Source organism: Cydia strobilella, chromosome 18, assembly GCF_947568885.1.
Source record: "Cydia strobilella chromosome 18, ilCydStro3.1, whole genome shotgun sequence".
Taxonomy (NCBI): Eukaryota; Metazoa; Arthropoda; class Insecta; order Lepidoptera; family Tortricidae; genus Cydia; species Cydia strobilella.
This window is the reverse complement of record NC_086058.1, coordinates 11,031,570-11,051,380: the sequence shown is the minus strand read 5'-3', so window position 1 is coordinate 11,051,380 and position 19,811 is coordinate 11,031,570. Positions and strand designations below refer to the sequence as shown.

The 19,811-nt window shown below is 38.2% G+C and overlaps 3 protein-coding genes across 3 annotated transcripts; 1 reads left to right on the top strand and 2 right to left on the bottom strand.

Annotated features, from left to right (window-relative positions):
- Nucleotides 1-649: 649 nt before the first annotated feature.
- Nucleotides 650-2,511, bottom strand: LOC134749325 (uncharacterized). The gene is made up of 4 exons (XM_063684239.1): nt 2,032-2,511; nt 1,860-1,895; nt 1,339-1,465; nt 650-783 (listed from the first exon to the last, which is right to left on the bottom strand). Exons 1-4 carry the CDS (start codon nt 2,479-2,481, stop codon nt 665-667), a joined length of 732 nt encoding a protein of 243 aa, XP_063540309.1. The 5' UTR covers nt 2,482-2,511; the 3' UTR covers nt 650-664.
- A 622-nt stretch (nt 2,512-3,133) lies between these two features.
- Nucleotides 3,134-6,133, bottom strand: LOC134749673 (uncharacterized). Its single transcript, XM_063684690.1, has 3 exons — nt 6,110-6,133; nt 5,626-5,794; nt 3,134-3,502 (listed from the first exon to the last, which is right to left on the bottom strand). The coding sequence occupies exons 1-3, from the start codon at nt 6,131-6,133 to the stop codon at nt 3,150-3,152; spliced, it is 546 nt and encodes a 181-aa protein (XP_063540760.1). The 3' UTR covers nt 3,134-3,149.
- Nucleotides 6,134-13,184: 7,051 nt separating this feature from the next.
- LOC134749672 (uncharacterized) lies at nt 13,185-18,632 on the top strand. The gene is made up of 4 exons (XM_063684689.1): nt 13,185-13,297; nt 14,412-14,724; nt 16,194-16,204; nt 17,987-18,632. The coding sequence occupies exons 1-4, from the start codon at nt 13,289-13,291 to the stop codon at nt 18,317-18,319; spliced, it is 666 nt and encodes a 221-aa protein (XP_063540759.1). The 5' UTR covers nt 13,185-13,288; the 3' UTR covers nt 18,320-18,632.
- The last annotated feature ends 1,179 nt before the right edge of the window (nt 18,633-19,811 follow it).

The window sequence follows — 19,811 nt, the reverse complement described above, 5'->3', positions numbered from 1 at the left end:
AATATGTAGAGGAAAAGGAAAAAAATACATAAAAATACTGTTTTATACAAATAAAAATCCTGTGTGCGTCGCAGCAAAACAAAAAGGTTCTGGCTCAGTATTACGCTTCACCCATTAGGAAAAGCACTGATTTTCTGCCAGGACCTGATCACGTCAACAAAAAACAGTGGAAAATAATGAAATAGTCGAAAGTTAGTACTTACCTAATTAATTATTAATAAATAACTAGTGACACAGTTTAAACTAGAGAGACATTTAATGCTTGCACATAGTTGTGACATAGAAGTGTCAGTGTGGTTAGCATGTATGTAGTGTCAAATGTGATTTAGAGAAAATCTTTATTTTTATTTTTAAGCAGGATTACTAAGACTAAATTCGGTAATCAGCAACCAGGTAACCGTGAGGAATTCCCAAACTTTGCTTCTCTAAAAGGAATTTTTTGAAATGAAATTTGAAACTACGCTTAGTTATATAAATCTTTATGACCTTCGAATTTGCCATAAGTCGTAGAAATCGTCTAATCGATCGGGTAAAATAGGGATGTCCTGCAGATTTTTCAATAGTTAGATCTATAACTCAATTCATCTTCTTTTCGCTCTACTACTCGAAAGAAGATGAAAAGGTTAATATTAATCAGGCGATATGTCATAGCTCAAGCTCTTAACTAGTGTTGACCACTACTTTGAGTTTGAGGTCCTGAAGCGTTAGTTTTTCTGTCAGCGAGCCGCAGCATCAGGCAACGCTCTAGTTTGTTCGAGTATGAGCAGCCGTTGTCTTCCGCTTCTGAAATATAGGTAAAGTAATTTTATTGACTACCTACCTTTTTTCCATGTCTGCGTCATCTGCGTGGTGTCAAATATATAGTAAGGGGCCGCCTACTCGAGCTTTATTTGCATCTACAACTGGTTTTTTTTATGATATAGGAGGTAAACGAGCATAGACGGATCGCCTGACGGTAAGTGATTACCGCCGCCCATGGACGCCCGCAACACCAAAGGGTTTTAAGTGCGTTGCCGGCATTTAAGATGGAAGAACGTTCATTTCTTGAAGGTCTGGAAATACAGGCGACAGTTCATTCCACAATTTAGCTGTGTGTGGCAGGTTGTTTCTGGAGCATACAGTCCAGGACTGTCAACCATCTAAATGGTGAAGATGGAAGTGGTGTTGCTCTGACTTATGCCGTATTATTCCTGAAGATATGTCTTGGTCTATGCTTCTATTTTAACTTTCCTTTTGAATCCTTCGTCTATTAGTATAAGAAACTATAATCAACCAAACTATCCTAAACTAAACGAATTAACAATATAAAATAAAAATACGTGACCTTACCTGACTCACCTGACTGCAACTCCTGGAAGCACGCTCTGGTCTGGTCGTGCAATGCGGTACGAGACTGCTGGGACGTCACAGAACCCTGGATGCGTGCCCACAGCTCGCTCTCACGCGGGATACCTCTGGAGTCCACCTGCCAAACAGACATGTAGGCAGTGTTGGCTAAACGTTTATTGCAATTAACCATTAACCAGTACAAATTTAACCGTAAACCGTTACGGACGGTTACAGTTTACGGTTCAATTTGTACTGGTTAATGGTTAATTGCATTAACGTTTCGGCCAACACTGCATGTAGGTATGCATTGTAAAGTTGTAAACAGACTATTACACCAAGCGATGTCAACGGTATAAATAAAATAAAAAAATATTTAATTCAGACTAAAAAATCCATATTTTTTTAGTAATACTTAAACTAGGGAACCTATAAACTAAGTGTTAGTCTAATTATAACAAAATATATTAAAATACAATCCACAAAACTTTTAAACGGGTATTTTCTTTAGTCTAAAATGGTATTGTACTTACCACTTGAAGATTTACGAAAACACACTGGCTAAGACACTGCAACAAAATTATAAAACAGGTTTTTATCGCACTTTGCTAATGCGATTTGACAGGCGTTATTTAATAGTTATTGTCAAATTACTTTGTTCATAACATAAATAATAGAGTAGTATAGAACTTTTAATTTGCTTACTTGATCCGAGTCAGGTTTGTTAAGCAGCGGCTCGCTCCGTCTACTCCTGTTCAGTGACGTCATATTCCCGGAGTCCGCGCCGATCGCCGGGCGCGGCACTGTGTTCACCAGCTTCTCCCCTCCATTCCCTGCCCCGTAACCCCCATAATCAAAGTCAGTAGCGTTCAGAACATGAATCTGCTCTTTCATGGAAGTATTCCGTCTTTCGTGACCGTATTGATTCGTTTCTGGTTTTGAGTTGTTGTCGATGCGTGGTGTCCGATCAGCATATTGCTCGTCGTATCCATATTCTTCCGAGCGCCGCTGTCGCGTTTCTTTGCTGTTATCACCCGGTACCGAGCAGGAGCGCAGAGCTTCTGCTATTTCGTCCTCTAGCAGATGAATATTTCCATCTCCAGCACATGAAATAAGCACTGGTAGTAGAGAGAGGATAATGAACGCCCCCAACATCGCAAGTCCAATGCATGAATTGGCTTGGTTTTTGGAATTTAAACAGGTCGGATCAGGAAGCGGTCATCACGTTGACAGATGACTGTCAGACATTGTGTTGTTCGCTTTGATCGGATGCATTTGTGGCATTGCGGTCGACATTGATGTGGTTGATGACAATTAATGGAGTGGCCTATAGAAAGTGGTTTATATGAATGGGAGTTAACTACCGGGGTAATTTACCTATAGTAAGTATAATGCTTATAAAGACATCAGAAAAACCTATGGATTAACTACTCATATTAACTTTACAAGTTAAGGTAACTGCCATAAATTCAAAACAAAAAATAATATCGCTGGAAACCAACACCTTAATTGTTAAATATTGCTTTATTTAATAATGCAGTAGCTAATAGTGTTATTTGTGTAATAAGACAGTTAGTTCGATTATTTCGCTTTATCAGACTTGTAGATTGAATTAAGCGTCCAATTCATGAATTATGTATGAGGAAAACGCGTTGGCTCGACTATCAGCGATGGATTAGAATGAAACGTAATTACATATATCTTACTGGACTAAATGCGCGAAATTTATAGACGTTTTAATATTTTTTCTACAGTATGGACTGGAAAGTGAAGTAATTACTTGAAAACAAACACATCATTAATTTTCTTACAACATTTATTCCTTATCCCTTACCATAATGCCCCCACTTGCCGTTCCCCCACCCACTCCAAGCGGCCCCCCCACTCCCACCATAGATCCTAGTGCCCGGGCCAGACCTATACAAACCGTAGTTACTTCCAGCCAGGCCCGACTTCCCGAAGGGTAGATCTTCTGATAAACTGGCATAGCTACTTCCTATAACGCCTGTTAACCCAGTGGTTCTGTAGGAGCTCCCGATGATGCCAGTGGGGGCAGCATTGCTTCCGTAGGTACCAGTCAGGCTAAAGGTGAGAGGGATGTGGATGCCTCTGATCCCGTATGACGGCTGGGCTGGCCAGAATGTTCGTGCTTGTGGTTCTTCAAGCTCCTCTGACTCTGGAAAGTAAAATAAAAGCGTGAGGGAAGTAGTACGTACTTAACGATAGGATTCCATGAATTGAACGACGTTTTCAATAAAGAAGTTGTGCACGTGCTTTATTAACAATGAAAAAGTAAAACATTTTTAAGCAACCAAGTAAGTGTAATTACAATTACCAACTGCACGATTTACAATGTAATCGAACCACTCATGAAAAAGTGAGGACATAATAAAAGATAATAAGTTTAAGGTGAGACAAGAAAAGTAAGTCTAAGGAGAGACTGCCTCCTTGTGTGTGTTCTACCGCTTGTACAATGGGCTGTGCTCTGAAGAATTGTTTGACATGATGCCAACGGCCGCTTTCTATCACCGCACCGCTCGCCGTCGGCAGGGTGTTCATCCTCACACCCTAGAACCTAAATGGTCGCGTACTGTGCGGTTTAAGAGGAATTTCCTCCTGCGGACGCTCCGGCTGTAGAATGAGCTCCCTTCCAAGGTTTTCCCGAGGGTCTACAGTATGGGGTTCTTTAGAAAAGGAGTGTACAGGTTTCTAAAATGTCGGCAACGCGCATGTAACACCTCTGAAGTTGCAGGCGTCCGTAGGCTAGGGTGACTGCTTACCATTAGGGGGGGCGTGCTTGTTTGCCAACGATGTGGTATAAATAAAATAGAGTCCCTCACAAGTGCTATGTCAATTAGGTACTTATATGTGGTGGGTGCGGCCATACATGGGCACTGTAAGAGCGTTTTCGCATTGACATCTGATATCGAGAAAGCAGCTACTAGAGAGTGCCCTATGGTTTTAATCAAGCCCTTCTTTTTTGATTTACAGTTTTCTTTTGAACAATAAACATTTAAATTAATCAATTAATATTAAAAGGAGGGTTTTATAAAAAAAATACTGCTTTATTCTTGTAACTTGTATCCGGAATCCGATATCGGATCGGAAAATGTGAAAACGCTCTAAAGTCGGTGCAAACCGAGCTTTGACAGACTCTTGGTCCGCTTAATAAGCACATAATGACATAATAATATAATATAAGTATGTACCTATTTAATGATATAGTTCGTAATGAAACATTTGATAGAATTGTATAATAACAGAAAGATGAATATGTAGAATTATATTAGAGTTAGTGTATAATCACATGAAATTATTACTAACAACACTATTAGCACGTAAGGTTTATCTGTAAGTGCTGATATGTATAATAATAATAAACAAATAATAATTAAACAAATAATAATTATAGTATCTATAATAGCATTTATAGTGTTATCAATTATCTTATTTACGTTGGCTTAGCTGCGGTGTCGGGTTTACTTTGCATTAGTTAATGTGTTAATAACACATTAATATGCATAAATACATACAAACATACGAGTATTAGGTACTATAGGTACATACGAGTAGTTACTATGCACAATATTTTTATTAGTTACATGTTTTGCAAAACCAACTTCATTCATATGGAAACAATTTGTCAAGTGTTTATCGGACGTGCATAGAGACATCTGGCCCCTGTTTCACCACACTGACAATTGTCGCCTGACATTTGGGTACGGTGACAGATGTCATCTCCATACAATTTATAATCTTTATTTGAATTTGTCAACCTATTAAATTAATTGACATATTGTTAGGAAATAAATAACTTCGAAATTAATCAATAAAATCTAATTTTTAATCTTATTCAAACGCAAAATCTGGCAAAATTGTATGTTGTGTCTGTGTCACCGTACCCAATGCTGTTTGAAAAATAATAACTAATATTGCCGCAATGTACCGACCCAGAAATGGACAGGAAATTGGCGAAATAGGCGCCTGGTAATCCGGGCAGAATGTTTAGGAGTGTAATTTTGTGTAGTTATTTTTGCTGCTCTGCGTTCACGAAACCGATTGATCATATTGAACACATTCAGATATCTACACATTTTTATGCTATTTGCAAAATAGGTATAAGTAAAATGTTTTATTTGGTTTTGCCTGCGTTTTTTCTCCCATTTATAAAAACATTTAGCCATGGAACTACTTCATTCAAAAACAGTCCCACCAAAACGAAAATATATTCAAGTTAATTTCGGACGACATGACGGTTAGTTGGGAGCTTTTGTATTATAGTTGGTACGAATAAGTTACCTAAATGCTGTTCTTCAGCCGGCACAGACTCCGTTGAGTCAGCTTGCACCCCAGACCACTCAGATAACGCTCTCGGCTCACCCGTGAGCGGAGGGCTCGGAGACAAGTACAGAGCTGGGTCTAAGATGGCGGCCTGGACAGTGCAGACAACCAAACATGCTAACAACACCTGTAATAGAGGAAGATTTTGGAAGAACAGACTTCTGGTAGGTCATGTACCTTCTCAGTTGTTACGAAAAAAGCACTGATTCTGACTGTACCATATTGTACTACATTGCTGACTGTACGACAGGGTGGCCCAGAAATACGTTGACAAAGATTTTTACTATGCATATTGTTGATAATTTTAACAATCATTTATTTTTCGTTTGTGTATCACAACCCTAGAAGAATATTTTGAAAATAATACGTTTTGTTTCAATAGGGGATATTACTAAAATGTTCTGCCATCTTTATCTTATTAAAAAAAGTACGAACGACTTACCTGAATTTTACACATTTCACCCATTGTCACATAAAATGTTGCCCAAAATCAAAATTCTATCAGGAAACTGCTACTGCACCAAAAGCCAGTCAGTCCAATACTTAAATGAGGATCGGATGGGATTGACCAAGGGATAGCCTTTCTCCCACCTGTCGTTTTATGGCCTATATGGCGGCCAAGGGCGGTCGATGCATGCTTACGTAATGTGAAAGTGCGTTTATCGGATTTTATAACCGAGTTCGACTATATAGGTACTTAACTTAAAAGTCTTAAAACGGGACTACTTTCTTACTACAATACACATTTTTATCTAAAGTGCTTGAAGGTAGCTTGAACATTATAGTGATCATCACGTATTTGTAGATATTCTAGGTATATATCTACCGTACCGTACCGTATTTGTACTCTATGTTTATGTTCCTATATTTGATTGACTCTTATTAGTGCCCTACAGGTTGTGATAATGTAAAATTAGGTCCCATTTAGGTACACCACATTCGTATGAAACCACTATGAAACATACTTACCTACTTGATAAATTTACATATATCTAATTTAACTAATAACTTTGGATTTCGGATACAGATACGTTACCTACTTCTAAAAATCAAAGGCGCTCCTCAAGTTTTTGTTGTAATTTATCAAGAATGTAATTATTAAAATTTCTACTACTTAGGTAATAATTTCCAATTTCCAATTCTGTCTAATAACTTAAGGGGCCCATTGACTATCAGTCCGCAGGACGGTTGATATCGTCCGGCGAACTGGTAATCAGTGGACCCCTTTAGGTATAAATGGTATAATTGACCGAGCGTCAGCGAAGGGCCAAAATGCTTTAGTATGTCCGGATGTTCTCCTCTACAGGTCGCAATTCTCAACCTATTCTCGTCAAATTTTATGAGCAGATTCGAGATTAGATCATTAAATATATATTTTTTCCATTCAGTTTTTGGAAATTTTTCAAAATCGCGGAGATTACATTTATTCCGTTTTAAGTACCTAATGCTCGCGAGGTCTACAGGCTCACAGAGCCACTTAGTATTAATATGTATACATATGTGTAAGTACTTAGACCTACATTAGGTAACTAACGGGTACGTTAAGATTAATATGATGATACCATGTGCGTTAGCCAATTAACATTTTTTAGGCATTATCTAGGCACAGCAACGTAAACAACATATGGAAAACATGCCAACCGCAGAAATTAATCGCATTACCTTTTAACTGCTCGGGTGAATCACTAAACGTACGGGTTCTTCGGAAAAACCACAACTTAGTTGTAAATATTTACGCTAAACGTACTTAAGGTTGGCTTTCCACTTGTCCAATATCTTGGTCCATGGTGCATTGCGTAAAAAAAATGTGCATTGCGTCTCACTCACTGAGCAAAATGTGAGATGCAAATGGACAAATAAATTGTAGGTGGAATACCGGTAAGACAAAGATGATCAACGTAAGTTGATCAAAGAATCAGTGACGTCGACTAATCATTGATTTGTTTTTGAGTTGGTGAAGGTGAATGGCAAGTTTCGACCGTGGCAAATTTCAAAATAGCTGTAGTTCCGGTAAATAAATGACAGAATTGATAGCGACCAAGGGCCTGACACTCTTTGATAGAGAAAAATAGTCTTTTTGCTATTCCTATTCTTAAGAAAAAATAGTGCCATGCTTTGTCCTTATCACCGACCGGGTGGCATCATAGGTAATAGGAGACGATGGCGAAATACCGAAATTCATAAGAGCGAAAGAGAAAAAATCCTATGCTGCCAAAATTTTATATGAATATTCTTTCTCTTACCCCCTGCCGCTCGGTGGCGCGTCTATAACTACTTGTATATACTATGTCTATCATAGCGACTGTATAATAAGTTAGCTTTATACAGCATGATTCATGAGACGTGAGCAGGACCAACCTTACGCGTTATGTAAATGATAAGCTACTATTTAACTTAGTCCGTATAAGATAACTGATTTTCATACGCATTTGAAGTTTATGATAGCACTCCCACTGCAGAGTCTGTGCTGCAAGTGAAGGTATTGAAGATAGTAAGAGACCGGCGAAAGCAAAGGGTAGGTTAAGCGTAATTATTTTTTCACCTCAGCAGCTCGAACAAGCCTACTTTCGTCACTCCCTGGAGTGAGGAAAGTGCGATTTTCCTCACTCCAGGGAGTGAAGAAAGTGCGACTTTCCTCACTTCAACGAGTGAAACAAAGTAGCTTTTAATTTAGTGAAGGCCATGAACTAACTGCCACTTCATACTTTGATTACAATTTTTTTTTGTTTTTTTTTGTTTCTGAATTATTCTGTGTAATTCGAAATACATTTTAACCTTTAATATGTTCTCACTACTGAGGTGAAAAATTATGTGTGCAACACGAGAGCAAAGTTATTTTACATCTCGTGTTTTTAAGTCCTTTGCTACGCTCAAGATTCTAACTTAGAATCACTCGCTTCGCTCGTGATTCAATTATAGAATCTTTCGCTTTCTCGCGACTCAAAATAAACACTCGCAAGAAAAACCAACTTTCCTCTCTTGTTGCACAAATAACTATTGTATTTATTTCCTTAATAGGAAATATTACGCAAAATTCCGCGTAGGAGGCGCCACTAGAACAAACAGTAAACAAACCGCCTCGCCTTGATGCATCAATGTCATATTTATTCGTAACAAATAATCTCTGAAAACTTGTCAAATAACTGTTTACGGCGTAGTTTAAACAAGTTACTCTATCTTACTTACTCTATGGTTTACGGTTTGTACTAGTGCTGCACTCTGGGGGCAGAACATTGCATTAATACTCCCTATTAATTCGACCACAGATCGCAAGGTGGTCAGCAAAACTAACGACCTGTGTCCCATATTCGATTTGGGCGGAATTTCCATGTCACTACAGAAGAACACATAGGTATGTTGTACTATAATCTTTAAAGAGGTTAAGTAAGTTATAATTCAGTATTAAATTTTAAAATCTGTAGGTTGTAGGTAGCAGTTTCTAGTCAACATCTTGCGAAGTCATATGCAAAGTCATAATTTCTATCGATAATGAAGCAAAAAGTAGAATTTGATTCATAAAGTAGCCGTGGCTTTTGAAGCGGCCAAGTGCAACGATGTTATTGACCTCTAGCTGGACCGTCTGCTTCTTATTGCGTACACGGTAGAGCGGGCCAAGTCCGATCTACTTGTAAGTCATAAATAGTGAGGCAGGATAGAATGTCTGTGCTAAAATCAAGCGTTTAGCAACAAAGTGACTAGAGGAGTCGAGTAAACATTAACAATTAACATATTATACCACTAGTCTAACTAAATAATAGAAACATAAGTCAACTCTACTTAATTTTAATATTGTCTTCGGTTACCGCGATAGTTACTCATGAAATAAAACTATTAAAACGGATTATATCGCGTATATTGAATTTATAATACATCCCGACGTTTCGAACCCTTTACAGCGTTCGTGGTCAACGGGTGACTGAGGAAAAACTACAAAGTGCAAAAATACCCACATACTAAAAATAATGAACCATCATAGACTATAAACTTAGGCTGGTTGTACATGCAAAATCGGTTCATAAGGCTAGTAATACAATACAACTATATGTATTTAGTTATAAATTCAATATACGCGATATAATCCGTTTTCATAGTTTTATTTCTACTTTATTTTATTTTATTTTATTAAATTGACCTCTTCTTCCTACAAACAAATCTTGGTCATCCAAAATGAAGGTCATAATCTACATTTTGTCCTCACTGCTGATAAATAAACGATTTAAGTAGTGGGGAATTCTCACAAAACTCGTTTATCAGCTTGTTGTGGGCTTGGCTACTACGTAAGCTGTATCGGCAACGGCATCCTTATACGTGGTTATTCGTAAATGTCACACGTAAGAAACATGTCTTTATCGTAAATAAAGAATGTATACCTATACCGGAAAGAGTGCAATTCATTTAAGGCTCAATGCACGCACAAGGCGGGAGCGTTCCTTAATACAGACTACATACGTAGGAGTTGTAAAGCCTGACCAGAAATATATGATCATTGTCAAGAGGGCGCTGTTATTGTCATGTAGGGTGACAGTTCAGTATAGTATGAAAAAATTAGTTCCAGTGAAATTCCGCAACATGGCGTGTGAAATCTATTGTAGTACTAGGGTTGTTGTCAAGTCAAAGTACGTCATTTCAATGGATTTCGCTCGCAGTTTACTATGCCTGGTGATCATATATTCCGTCAGGCTTCACTTAGCAGTTTAGCTATACTGAAACCTTTTCGACGCCGTGTCAAACACAAAAGCTGTCATCCAGACGCCACGTCACTGAAGTGTCAAAACTGAAATTGAACTTAATGCATATTCACGTAGGTTGCTCTGTGGTCTATGGCCGATTAATCGGCCTTTGGCGTAGAACCAACGATGCGTATATATCGGTCATTGGCGTCCAAAAGGTTAAAGTTCCCTCTGTACATAATAAGCGCATTTTCAGCGTATTTCCTAAAAAATCTTTCACCGAGTTACGAAAACGTATGGTCGTTATGTAAATCGATGAAAAAAATAGGTACATTTTTTGCCGCAAATTGGGATTTCGTATTTATTCCACCCAGAATGAAGCCTTTCAAACCAAACAATTTTTATCCAAATCTAAGGAAAAAAAAAACCCACTGACAGCGATTCAGGAACGAATCATGCTGTCCCTTTCTAATGTATGGCACTATCCCTTTCTGCTATTTAGGGTTGTCGGAATTCAGGTCATTATCTGCGGTCGTATATGCAAAGGGACGGGTATAATATAAATCCTATTTCCACGTTTTATCGTTAACTTTCCAATCTATTATTTCATAAATATTTTGTTCCGCTGCTGTTATCATGTCAGGATCTGATTATAGGATTCTGGTGAAATTGAGGCAGTTCCTTCTTAAAATATTATAGGCACAACTTTACTGTGGTGATGCTGGTATTTTTTATAGCTTACTAAAAGGTACCTACCGCTACAAAACGAATAACGTTGTGTACGTACATAATTAGCAAATTAACGGTTTTCAATTGTGTCTCTGGTAACAATTGCATCGATGGATGTCCGCCCGGCTTCCGCATGGGGGCGCTACGCTACTAATAACACAACTTTTCCGTGTCGCAATACATTTTATTAGGTAGGTTTGTGCGTCCATATATCTATGATTATATGTATATATAATTTTCTTCATTAGACGCTACTAATAACACAACTTTTCCGTGTCGCAATACATTTTATTAGGTAGGTTTGTGCGTCCATATATCTATGATTATATGTATATATAATTTTCTTCATTAGATATGAAAAAATTAGTTCCAGTGAAATTCCGCAACATGGCGTGTGAAATCTATTGTAGTACTAGGGTTGTTGTCAAGTCAAAGTACGTCATTTCAATGGATTTCGCTCGCAGTTTACTATGCCTGGTGATCATATATTCCGTCAGGCTTCACTTAGCAGTTTAGCTATACTGAAACCTTTTCGACGCCGTGTCAAACACAAAAGCTGTCATCCAGACGCCACGTCACTGAAGTGTCAAAACTGAAATTGAACTTAATGCATATTCACGTAGGTTGCTCTGTGGTCTATGGCCGATTAATCGGCCTTTGGCGTAGAACCAACGATGCGTATATATCGGTCATTGGCGTCCAAAAGGTTAAAGTTCCCTCTGTACATAATAAGCGCATTTTCAGCGTATTTCCTAAAAAATGTTTCACCGAGTTACGAAAACGTATGGTCGTTATGTAAATCGATGAAAAAAATAGGTACATTTTTTGCCGCAAATTGGGATTTCGTATTTATTCCACCCAGAATAAAGCCTTTCAAACCAAACAATTTTTATCCAAATCTAAGGAAAAAAAAACCCACTGACAGCGATTCAGGAACGAATCATGCTGTCCCTTTCTAATGTATGGCACTATCCCTTTCTGCTATTTAGGGTTGTCGGAATTCAGGTCATTATCTGCGGTCGTATATGCAAAGGGACGGGTATAATATAAATCCTATTTCCACGTTTTATCGTTAACTTTCCAATCTATTATTTCATAAATATTTTGTTCCGCTGCTGTTATCATGTCAGGATCTGATTATAGGATTCTGGTGAAATTGAGGCAGTTCCTTCTTAAAATATTATAGGCACAACTTTACTGTGGTGATGCTGGTATTTTTTATAGCTTACTAAAAGGTACCTACCGCTACAAAACGAATAACGTTGTGTACGTACATAATTAGCAAATTAACGGTTTTCAATTGTGTCTCTGGTAACAATTGCATCGATGGATGTCCGCCCGGCTTCCGCATGGGGGCGCTACGCTACTAATAACACAACTTTTCCGTGTCGCAATACATTTTATTAGGTAGGTTTGTGCGTCCATATATCTATGATTATATGTATATATAATTTTCTTCATTAGATTATATGTGAGTTAATTACAATAATTACTACCCATTCTTTAAAAATGTTATGTAAGTACTATGGTATATACCTGCGGAATGGTATATACTGCGTTCGAGCGCCAAATTATCTCGACAGAAATGGATGCCTTTCATCCCTTAGTTAACAATTTACAATATATTTTTGTTCATTGAAATAAAATTGTTCAACGGTCTAGTAACTAGGTTGCACCATGCATTGGGATAACTTCGAATGCGGCATAATTTCGAAAATTGTCAATGTAGTGAGTAGTAATGTAACAATAAGTTCAGTGTCTTGGTAAGCGTTGCAGTTGCCAAGGTATGATTTATTAGATATTAGTGATCTTTAAAATTACCCCCCCTTCTAGGTTACCCCAGATCACCTTATGTTGAGGATAGTACTTGGCTGATCATTGGTGGACCTTGTATCTCTGCAATAAAGAGTATGAATTGTCAAATAACAGTCTGGACGTCGGTAGGTACATTGTTGAAGAGAGACCTAGCAATAGTACATGCAAGCGAGTCGAGTTCTAGAAAAATCCAGTGTAACGAGACCTCGAGATCCGTAACAGGCATACATAATCCAAGAGCGCATTTATACTGGGTCCCTTAAACTTTCAACTCGCCCTTGGAATTCTCGTCTTGGACTCGCTGAATGCCACCTGTTTAGTTGTGATGCTTACAGCTGAGTCACTCATCTCTGGATATATAAGACCTCGTCTACGGATCACCGCACAGTACCTCAGCTGTTGACACAATGAATAAGGTGAGTACTTAGGTCTTCGATTTTTATATTGATTTGTTTAAATATTGGCCTACTCGCGACGTTAGTTGCGGCGGGGCGGTAAGTAAAATGTGTATTTTTGTATCTTTGTCTAATGTCAATATTCCATAGTTGTTAATGTTTGTCATTAAAATGATAAACGCATAATAAAGTTAGTAAAGCCTGACCAGTAATATATGATCACGCGCCATGTTGCGGAATTTCACTGGAACTATTTTTTTCATACTATACACACTGAAATGTCACCGTATACATGAGAATAACAGCGCCCTCTTGACAATGATAATATATTACTGAAAAATTATTAAATCATTTATTTCAGGCAAAGCCCATAAAAGTGTTGATACTAACACTACACACACACTACAGAGTAACTTATACTAGAGCGGTACTGTCATAGTAAATTTTGTAACCCCAGTAAATTCACTGCCATCTGTCGACACACTTTAAAACTAAAAATTAATATTTACAAAAATACGATAAAATGTATTTAAATATAGATAAATGATTTTTTTTTATATGCATTAATTATTTTTATGATTTTGACCCATGTTCTTTCACTGATATGCGTTAAAATTGTTAAATAACAAACGAAACAGTCAACGCCATCTATACGACAGTGGGCCAAAACTAGTGGCGCCCTCTGAACGAGAATCAAATTTTCTTGATTTTCGAGGCACGTTTTTTCCTTAGACTGTAAACATCTATTACGGAGTTATATCTATCTTTGGTATTAGGTACATGTACAAAACATAACTTACAAGACTATTGTTAGTATATGTAATACAGAAGTCACAAACACAGACATAACCGGATGAGTACAAAGATACTTAAAAAGGTTTTCTTTGGTTTGTTGGTTTGTGTTTGGTTTGGTTCGGTTTTGTTTAGTATGTAAAATACTTACCAGATTTTTATAGAGTCACGAATACCGATTTGGTTTGTCTTGATGTTATTTTTAGTAAGATTAGAAGGGCCGCAAAATTGACAACGGTACAACGAAAGACTACTGAGCGGCATGTCGGATTTTACTGACACGACAGTGCGTGCGAGTATTGAAAATTAACAGACCAATAATTTTCAAATGTCCTCATTACAGATCCTATGCTTCGGACTCGTGCTTTGCGCTACATTAGCGCTAACATCGGCCTATCCTGCCGAACAGGCCCCTGAGGCCCCTAAAACCCCCGCGCTAGGTCAGGAGGCCGCTCCTGCGGTCGAAGCGGCAGAAGAGCTGCATCCCGAAGAGTCTCGTTGGGGGCACGGCGGCGGCGGCTGGGGGCATGGAGGTGGATGGGGCCACGGAGGCGGATGGGGCCACGGCGGGGGCTACGGACGGGGGCACGGAGGATGGGGGCACGGCGGCCACGGGGGCTACGGGCATGGAGGATGGGGGCACGGTGGATGGGGCCGTTAATACATAACACTAGACCTATACTCGATACCCGTTAAGAATTAACATTTTATTTATTGTTTTTTTAGATAATTAAGATTAAATCAAGTGATTTCTTACGACTGTGATGAAAAAAGTAATAAAAGCCTTAATTTTGCAAACATAATTTTTTTAGTCTAAAGGAGTCTTCATTGTTTTACCTATAGGTACTGATTGAGTTCACTGAAAATCATAAAATAGACTTAGACCTTTAGACCTTTTGTATTGTTTTCGAGCTCCCGATATTTCCCTCCTATCCCGGACCGGGTCCATGTCCCGGTCAATATAAGTCTATTTTATGATTTTTAGTGAAAGGAAGAAACCCTGAACTTACGGGGCCTAAAGTCACATAAATCGTCTTAGAGTGATACTGATCAAATGTGTGTTGGTCGGCGCCATATGGACTCCGATTCAGATTACAACTTGTTAAGGTTTTGAATTGGTTTTGTGAAGACCTTGACGATAGCCTTGGCTATTGGCGCGCATCTCACGCACGACTTTCACTTCATTTCGCATGCACCAATCAGCGTGAGCGATATTCAAGATCGTATTAACCTTTTCGACGCCGTGTCAAACACAAAAGCTGTCACTCAGACGCCACGTCACCGAAATGTCAAAACTGAAATTGAACTTTATGCACATGCACGTAGGTCTATGTTGCTCTGTGGTCTTTGACCGATTAATCCGTCTTTGGCGTTGGACCTGCGGTGCCGATATATCTTTCATTGGCGTCCAAAAGGTTAAAATAAGATCAAAACAGTAACAATTCCTTAAATCTGAATAGGGCTCCCGCGTGGTAAATCCCCGGGTGGAGAGCAATGTGCTCCACAGGGTCCGGTACACGTACGGACAGGCTATTATTAACGGTATAGCAAGCTCTAGCATAGTCACTGACTGGGAGGTACATTTGCACAAATTCAAGTTGAAGGATTGCCAATAGGATATGGGGCGCACTAGCGCAGGATTTTTACCCACCCTCCTGATTTTTATTTAGTTGTTGATTTTTTTTGGTAAATATGGATAAAATTTGGCTGGTCTGACTCCTCATTCTGGGTGGAATAAATACAAAATCTCAATATCGGAAAAAAATGTATGTCTAGCTTTTCGTTTAGTAACGAAATTAGCATACGTTCTCGTAAATCAGTGGAAGATTTTTTTGGACATACTGTGAAATTGCGCTATTATTACAGGATAGGAAACTCTACTATCCACAAATTTTTATCGAAGTCTGACGAAAAAAATCGGCCCACGACGAAACTCAGACTGCGTTAATGTTAGAGGCTGTTTCATTATTATTTCTTAATTTAATATCATATTAATTATTTTAAATAGGTATTTTAGGTACCTATGCAAGAAAAAAAATTGCATTGAAATTATAAATTTTTGCTTTGTTAAAGTACTTTTTTAATCGATAAACTTCTGCTATATTTCGGATTAATATTGTTACAGAAAACACACAAGTATGTTTCCTGAAATGTCAATATTCAAAATCGTCGACAACCCTACATAGTGGACCGACGGGTATATTTCCGAATTTCTAAAAAGGATTAATTGAAATGAAATTGAAAATCTTTATTTCAGGTCTGTCGGCCCATATTTTGTTAGTTTACAGTTTTTAAAAATATATTAGTAAACACACATAAATTGTAAAATAAATTAATTAAAATTAAGAATACACCAACACCAGTGAAGGTTCTTAGATAAGTATCCCGCTATAAATATATTTTTTTTAAAGTATACATACGTTAATACGTTACCGGAAAGTATAATATAACGTGTAACCGCTGAAAAATGACGATGAATGTTTACATTTTTCCACTAACTTGAGTAGGCCCAATATTGATGAAATTTGAAAGTTCTGGATCGCGGTAGGTATAGTCAGTATATATGAAGATTAGAATCTGCAAACCTGACCGTCACGGTGTTTGGGAAGTCGCGTGACGTTTAATAGTACGCTTTTATTTATGCAAATTGTGTTTATTTGGACGTGTTGTCGGGTATGACACAGCGAAATTATAATCAGTATTCTGAATAACCTTAATAGTCTTTTATGGACAGGACGGGCAACGTTGCTCCGAATAAAGTTTGATTTCAGGTAAATTTGGCTTATCTACTCTACGCCTGATGCCTGTATTCTCTTATTGCACCACTAACCACACTTTCATACATATTTCGGGAGAAAATTCATGTAGGGTCGGGGTTTTCTTTCTATTGTATGACACTCTTTCGATAAAACAACAATTACTTCTTGATTTCGTTTAACAATGGAGTACCATTATATTGTCACATTAATAGTGAATTTATAGACTATCTAAACCTTAATTTAAATGTGAAAATTCTGTCATATTGATACTATAACGCGCGTTTATAGATCAAGTTTATATTAAGAGAAAGTCAACGTGATGACGTATCAAAATCGGAATGGCTGCCCCCCACTGGGTCTTAAAATTATGTTGATGATGATTCTGAAAACATTGTAGGTACATACATCTGCAAAAGTGCATATCTCGTGGAGCTCGCTGTACATTAAAATTTATCTTAATAAACCGAATTTACTGATTGAGTAAACTTATTAGAAGTATTTTGCCAACACTGGCACATTAAGGAAAGGTTCGAGGGTGTGGCAATCCTTGTATGTAGTTGAGATACTGGTTGTTATTTTGATTGCGAAGAGGTCAAATCCACGGTGCGTATGCGAAGCTCTGAGTCACTCATCTCTGGATATATAAGACCTGCTCCACTGACCACGGCACACTGTCTTGTCATCTGTTGAGGACACCATGAACTCGGTGAGTGCTAAGGCCTTCAGAACTAATTTTTAATATTAATACAATTATAAAAACAGGGAATTTTCTGAAAAAATCGTGATTTTGTAAGGATTTTACGAAGGAATTATTTATTTCACAATTAAAAAAAAAACGCAGTGCCGATTCCCTGGGTTGGCAATATTGATGACTTTGAAAGTACGATTTTATTCTAGCGCAAACTATGTAGGTACGTACCTATATTAAAATAATGAGAGTGGCTCTAGGGAATGTCGAGTCAGGTTTTAATTTTTTAGTCAGCATGTTAAAATGTTAAATGGAAACCATATCAAACATGTTGACGCTTTTATACGAATCTTGGGTAAAACTAAAATCCCTTCAAGCTTCGGATCTAAAATACATACCGCGTTTACTTAGAAGGATTTTCAAATTGTATTACCATTTCGGACATGACTTAACAATGTGTATCCTTTACAGATACTCTGCTTCGCTCTCGCGATCTGCGCCAGCATGGCGCTTACATCGGCTTACCCCGCCGCGGAACCAGCTCAGGACATTGCCTTCATAGGCCTTCAAGAAACAGCTCCTGTCCAAGCTGCTGCGGATGAGGAAACCCTGCAGCCCGAAGAATCACACTATGGGCACGGAGGCTATGGGCACGGCGGCTATGGGCACGGCGGCTATGGGCACGGCAGCTGGGGTCGCGGATGGGGGCACGGGGGCTATGGGCACGGCGGCTATGGGCACGGCGGCTATGGGGGCGGTTACGGCTACGGCGGAGGGTGGGGAGGCGGTTGGTACGGCCGCTAATATGGCCGGACTAAAAGCTCTTAACAGTTCGTGAAATACTCGATAAGCTTTTAGTCACGTAGATATAAAGTTGTGCGTGTAGAATGTGAATGTAGTGAAAAAAAATTAGTCATGTTTAAGAAAATTGTGATGTAAAAATTAATAAAAAATATGTAAGATGACTGTGTTAATTTATCAACATTTTATTCTCTTGGTAACAAGAACATGTATTGTTATTTTACCTTTTACCATTGGATTTACTTACCTATACGATATTATGTAGATTATTTACACCACTCAGGTATCATAACATAATACATGGACCCTAACATACGGGTATAAACAAACCTTATATTTTGTCAGACTTTTTACTTTCAAAAACGGAACATATTATCATCAAACGTCACGTCGTTTTCACCTTAGGAGCCAAAATGCTGAAGGGTATCTACTTATCAAATTTTTATCGTGCGTATGCGCGATCATACAGATTACGATAAAGTGTTTAAGCACAAAATTTCAGTACAGTTGAAGTTTTATGCACAGAACGCCTGTAGCTTATTCTTCTAAAAAGTCATCGTAATCTTCTTGTGGGCTGTCATAACAGATGATCCGACCATCTTTCTCGACGCAATATTCCCCATCGTCGATATATGGAACGGGAGTTGTAGGCGTAGTAGAAGTATTAGTGGTAGTAGAAGTACTAGTGGTGGACGTAGATGAAGTAGTAGTAGTAACAGTACTATTACCAGTAAAATTAGTAAGAGTACGAGTACTGGCTACAGAGACAGAGTTACTCGTACCGTTAGATTTTCCAATTGTTAAATTAAGAAGTTCTGCAGGTTCTTCGTTTAGCGTAGATAGGAATGAAGAAGATTTATTACTGGCTACGATAGGATAAGAAAGATTGAAAGTCTTAATAGTATCAGCTGAGGCAAGTAGTTTTTCGACACGGTCAATCAATTCTATAATTTTTAAACTGGCAAATTCTGGTTGTTCTTTTATAATGATGGTAGAAGTAGATATATTTGATATAGTCATGGAATCATTTTCATTAGTGGTTGTAGTCGCTGAAGAAGTAGAAGTGGTAGTGCCAGTATTTGCATTGGTTTTAACAGAAACAATACTTTTTTCAACATCTAATAATTCCTGTGTTTCAAATTTGGATGACTCTGGCTGATCTTCGATGTTACCAGCAGATGTAGGATAAGTCGTCTTAGCAATGTCGGTTAGAGGAAGTGCGTTAGTAGTTTTAATGGTGGTATTTGTATAGGAAGTAACAGTAACATTTGTGGTTAGATTTTCAGTCACGTTTTTAATTTCAGATCCAATTTCTACTGCTTCATTTTCTTTATTATTGCGTCTGGTATCAGTCCTGCGATTGACATAGCCGCATTCAATCCTGTCTCCGCGGGGAATGCAATCCTTGTCTGCCGCTTCGGGCTCAGTAGTTTCCAATTCCTGATTGTTATATCCACATAGAACTCGATCGCCCTTCATTTGACAATTATTTCCA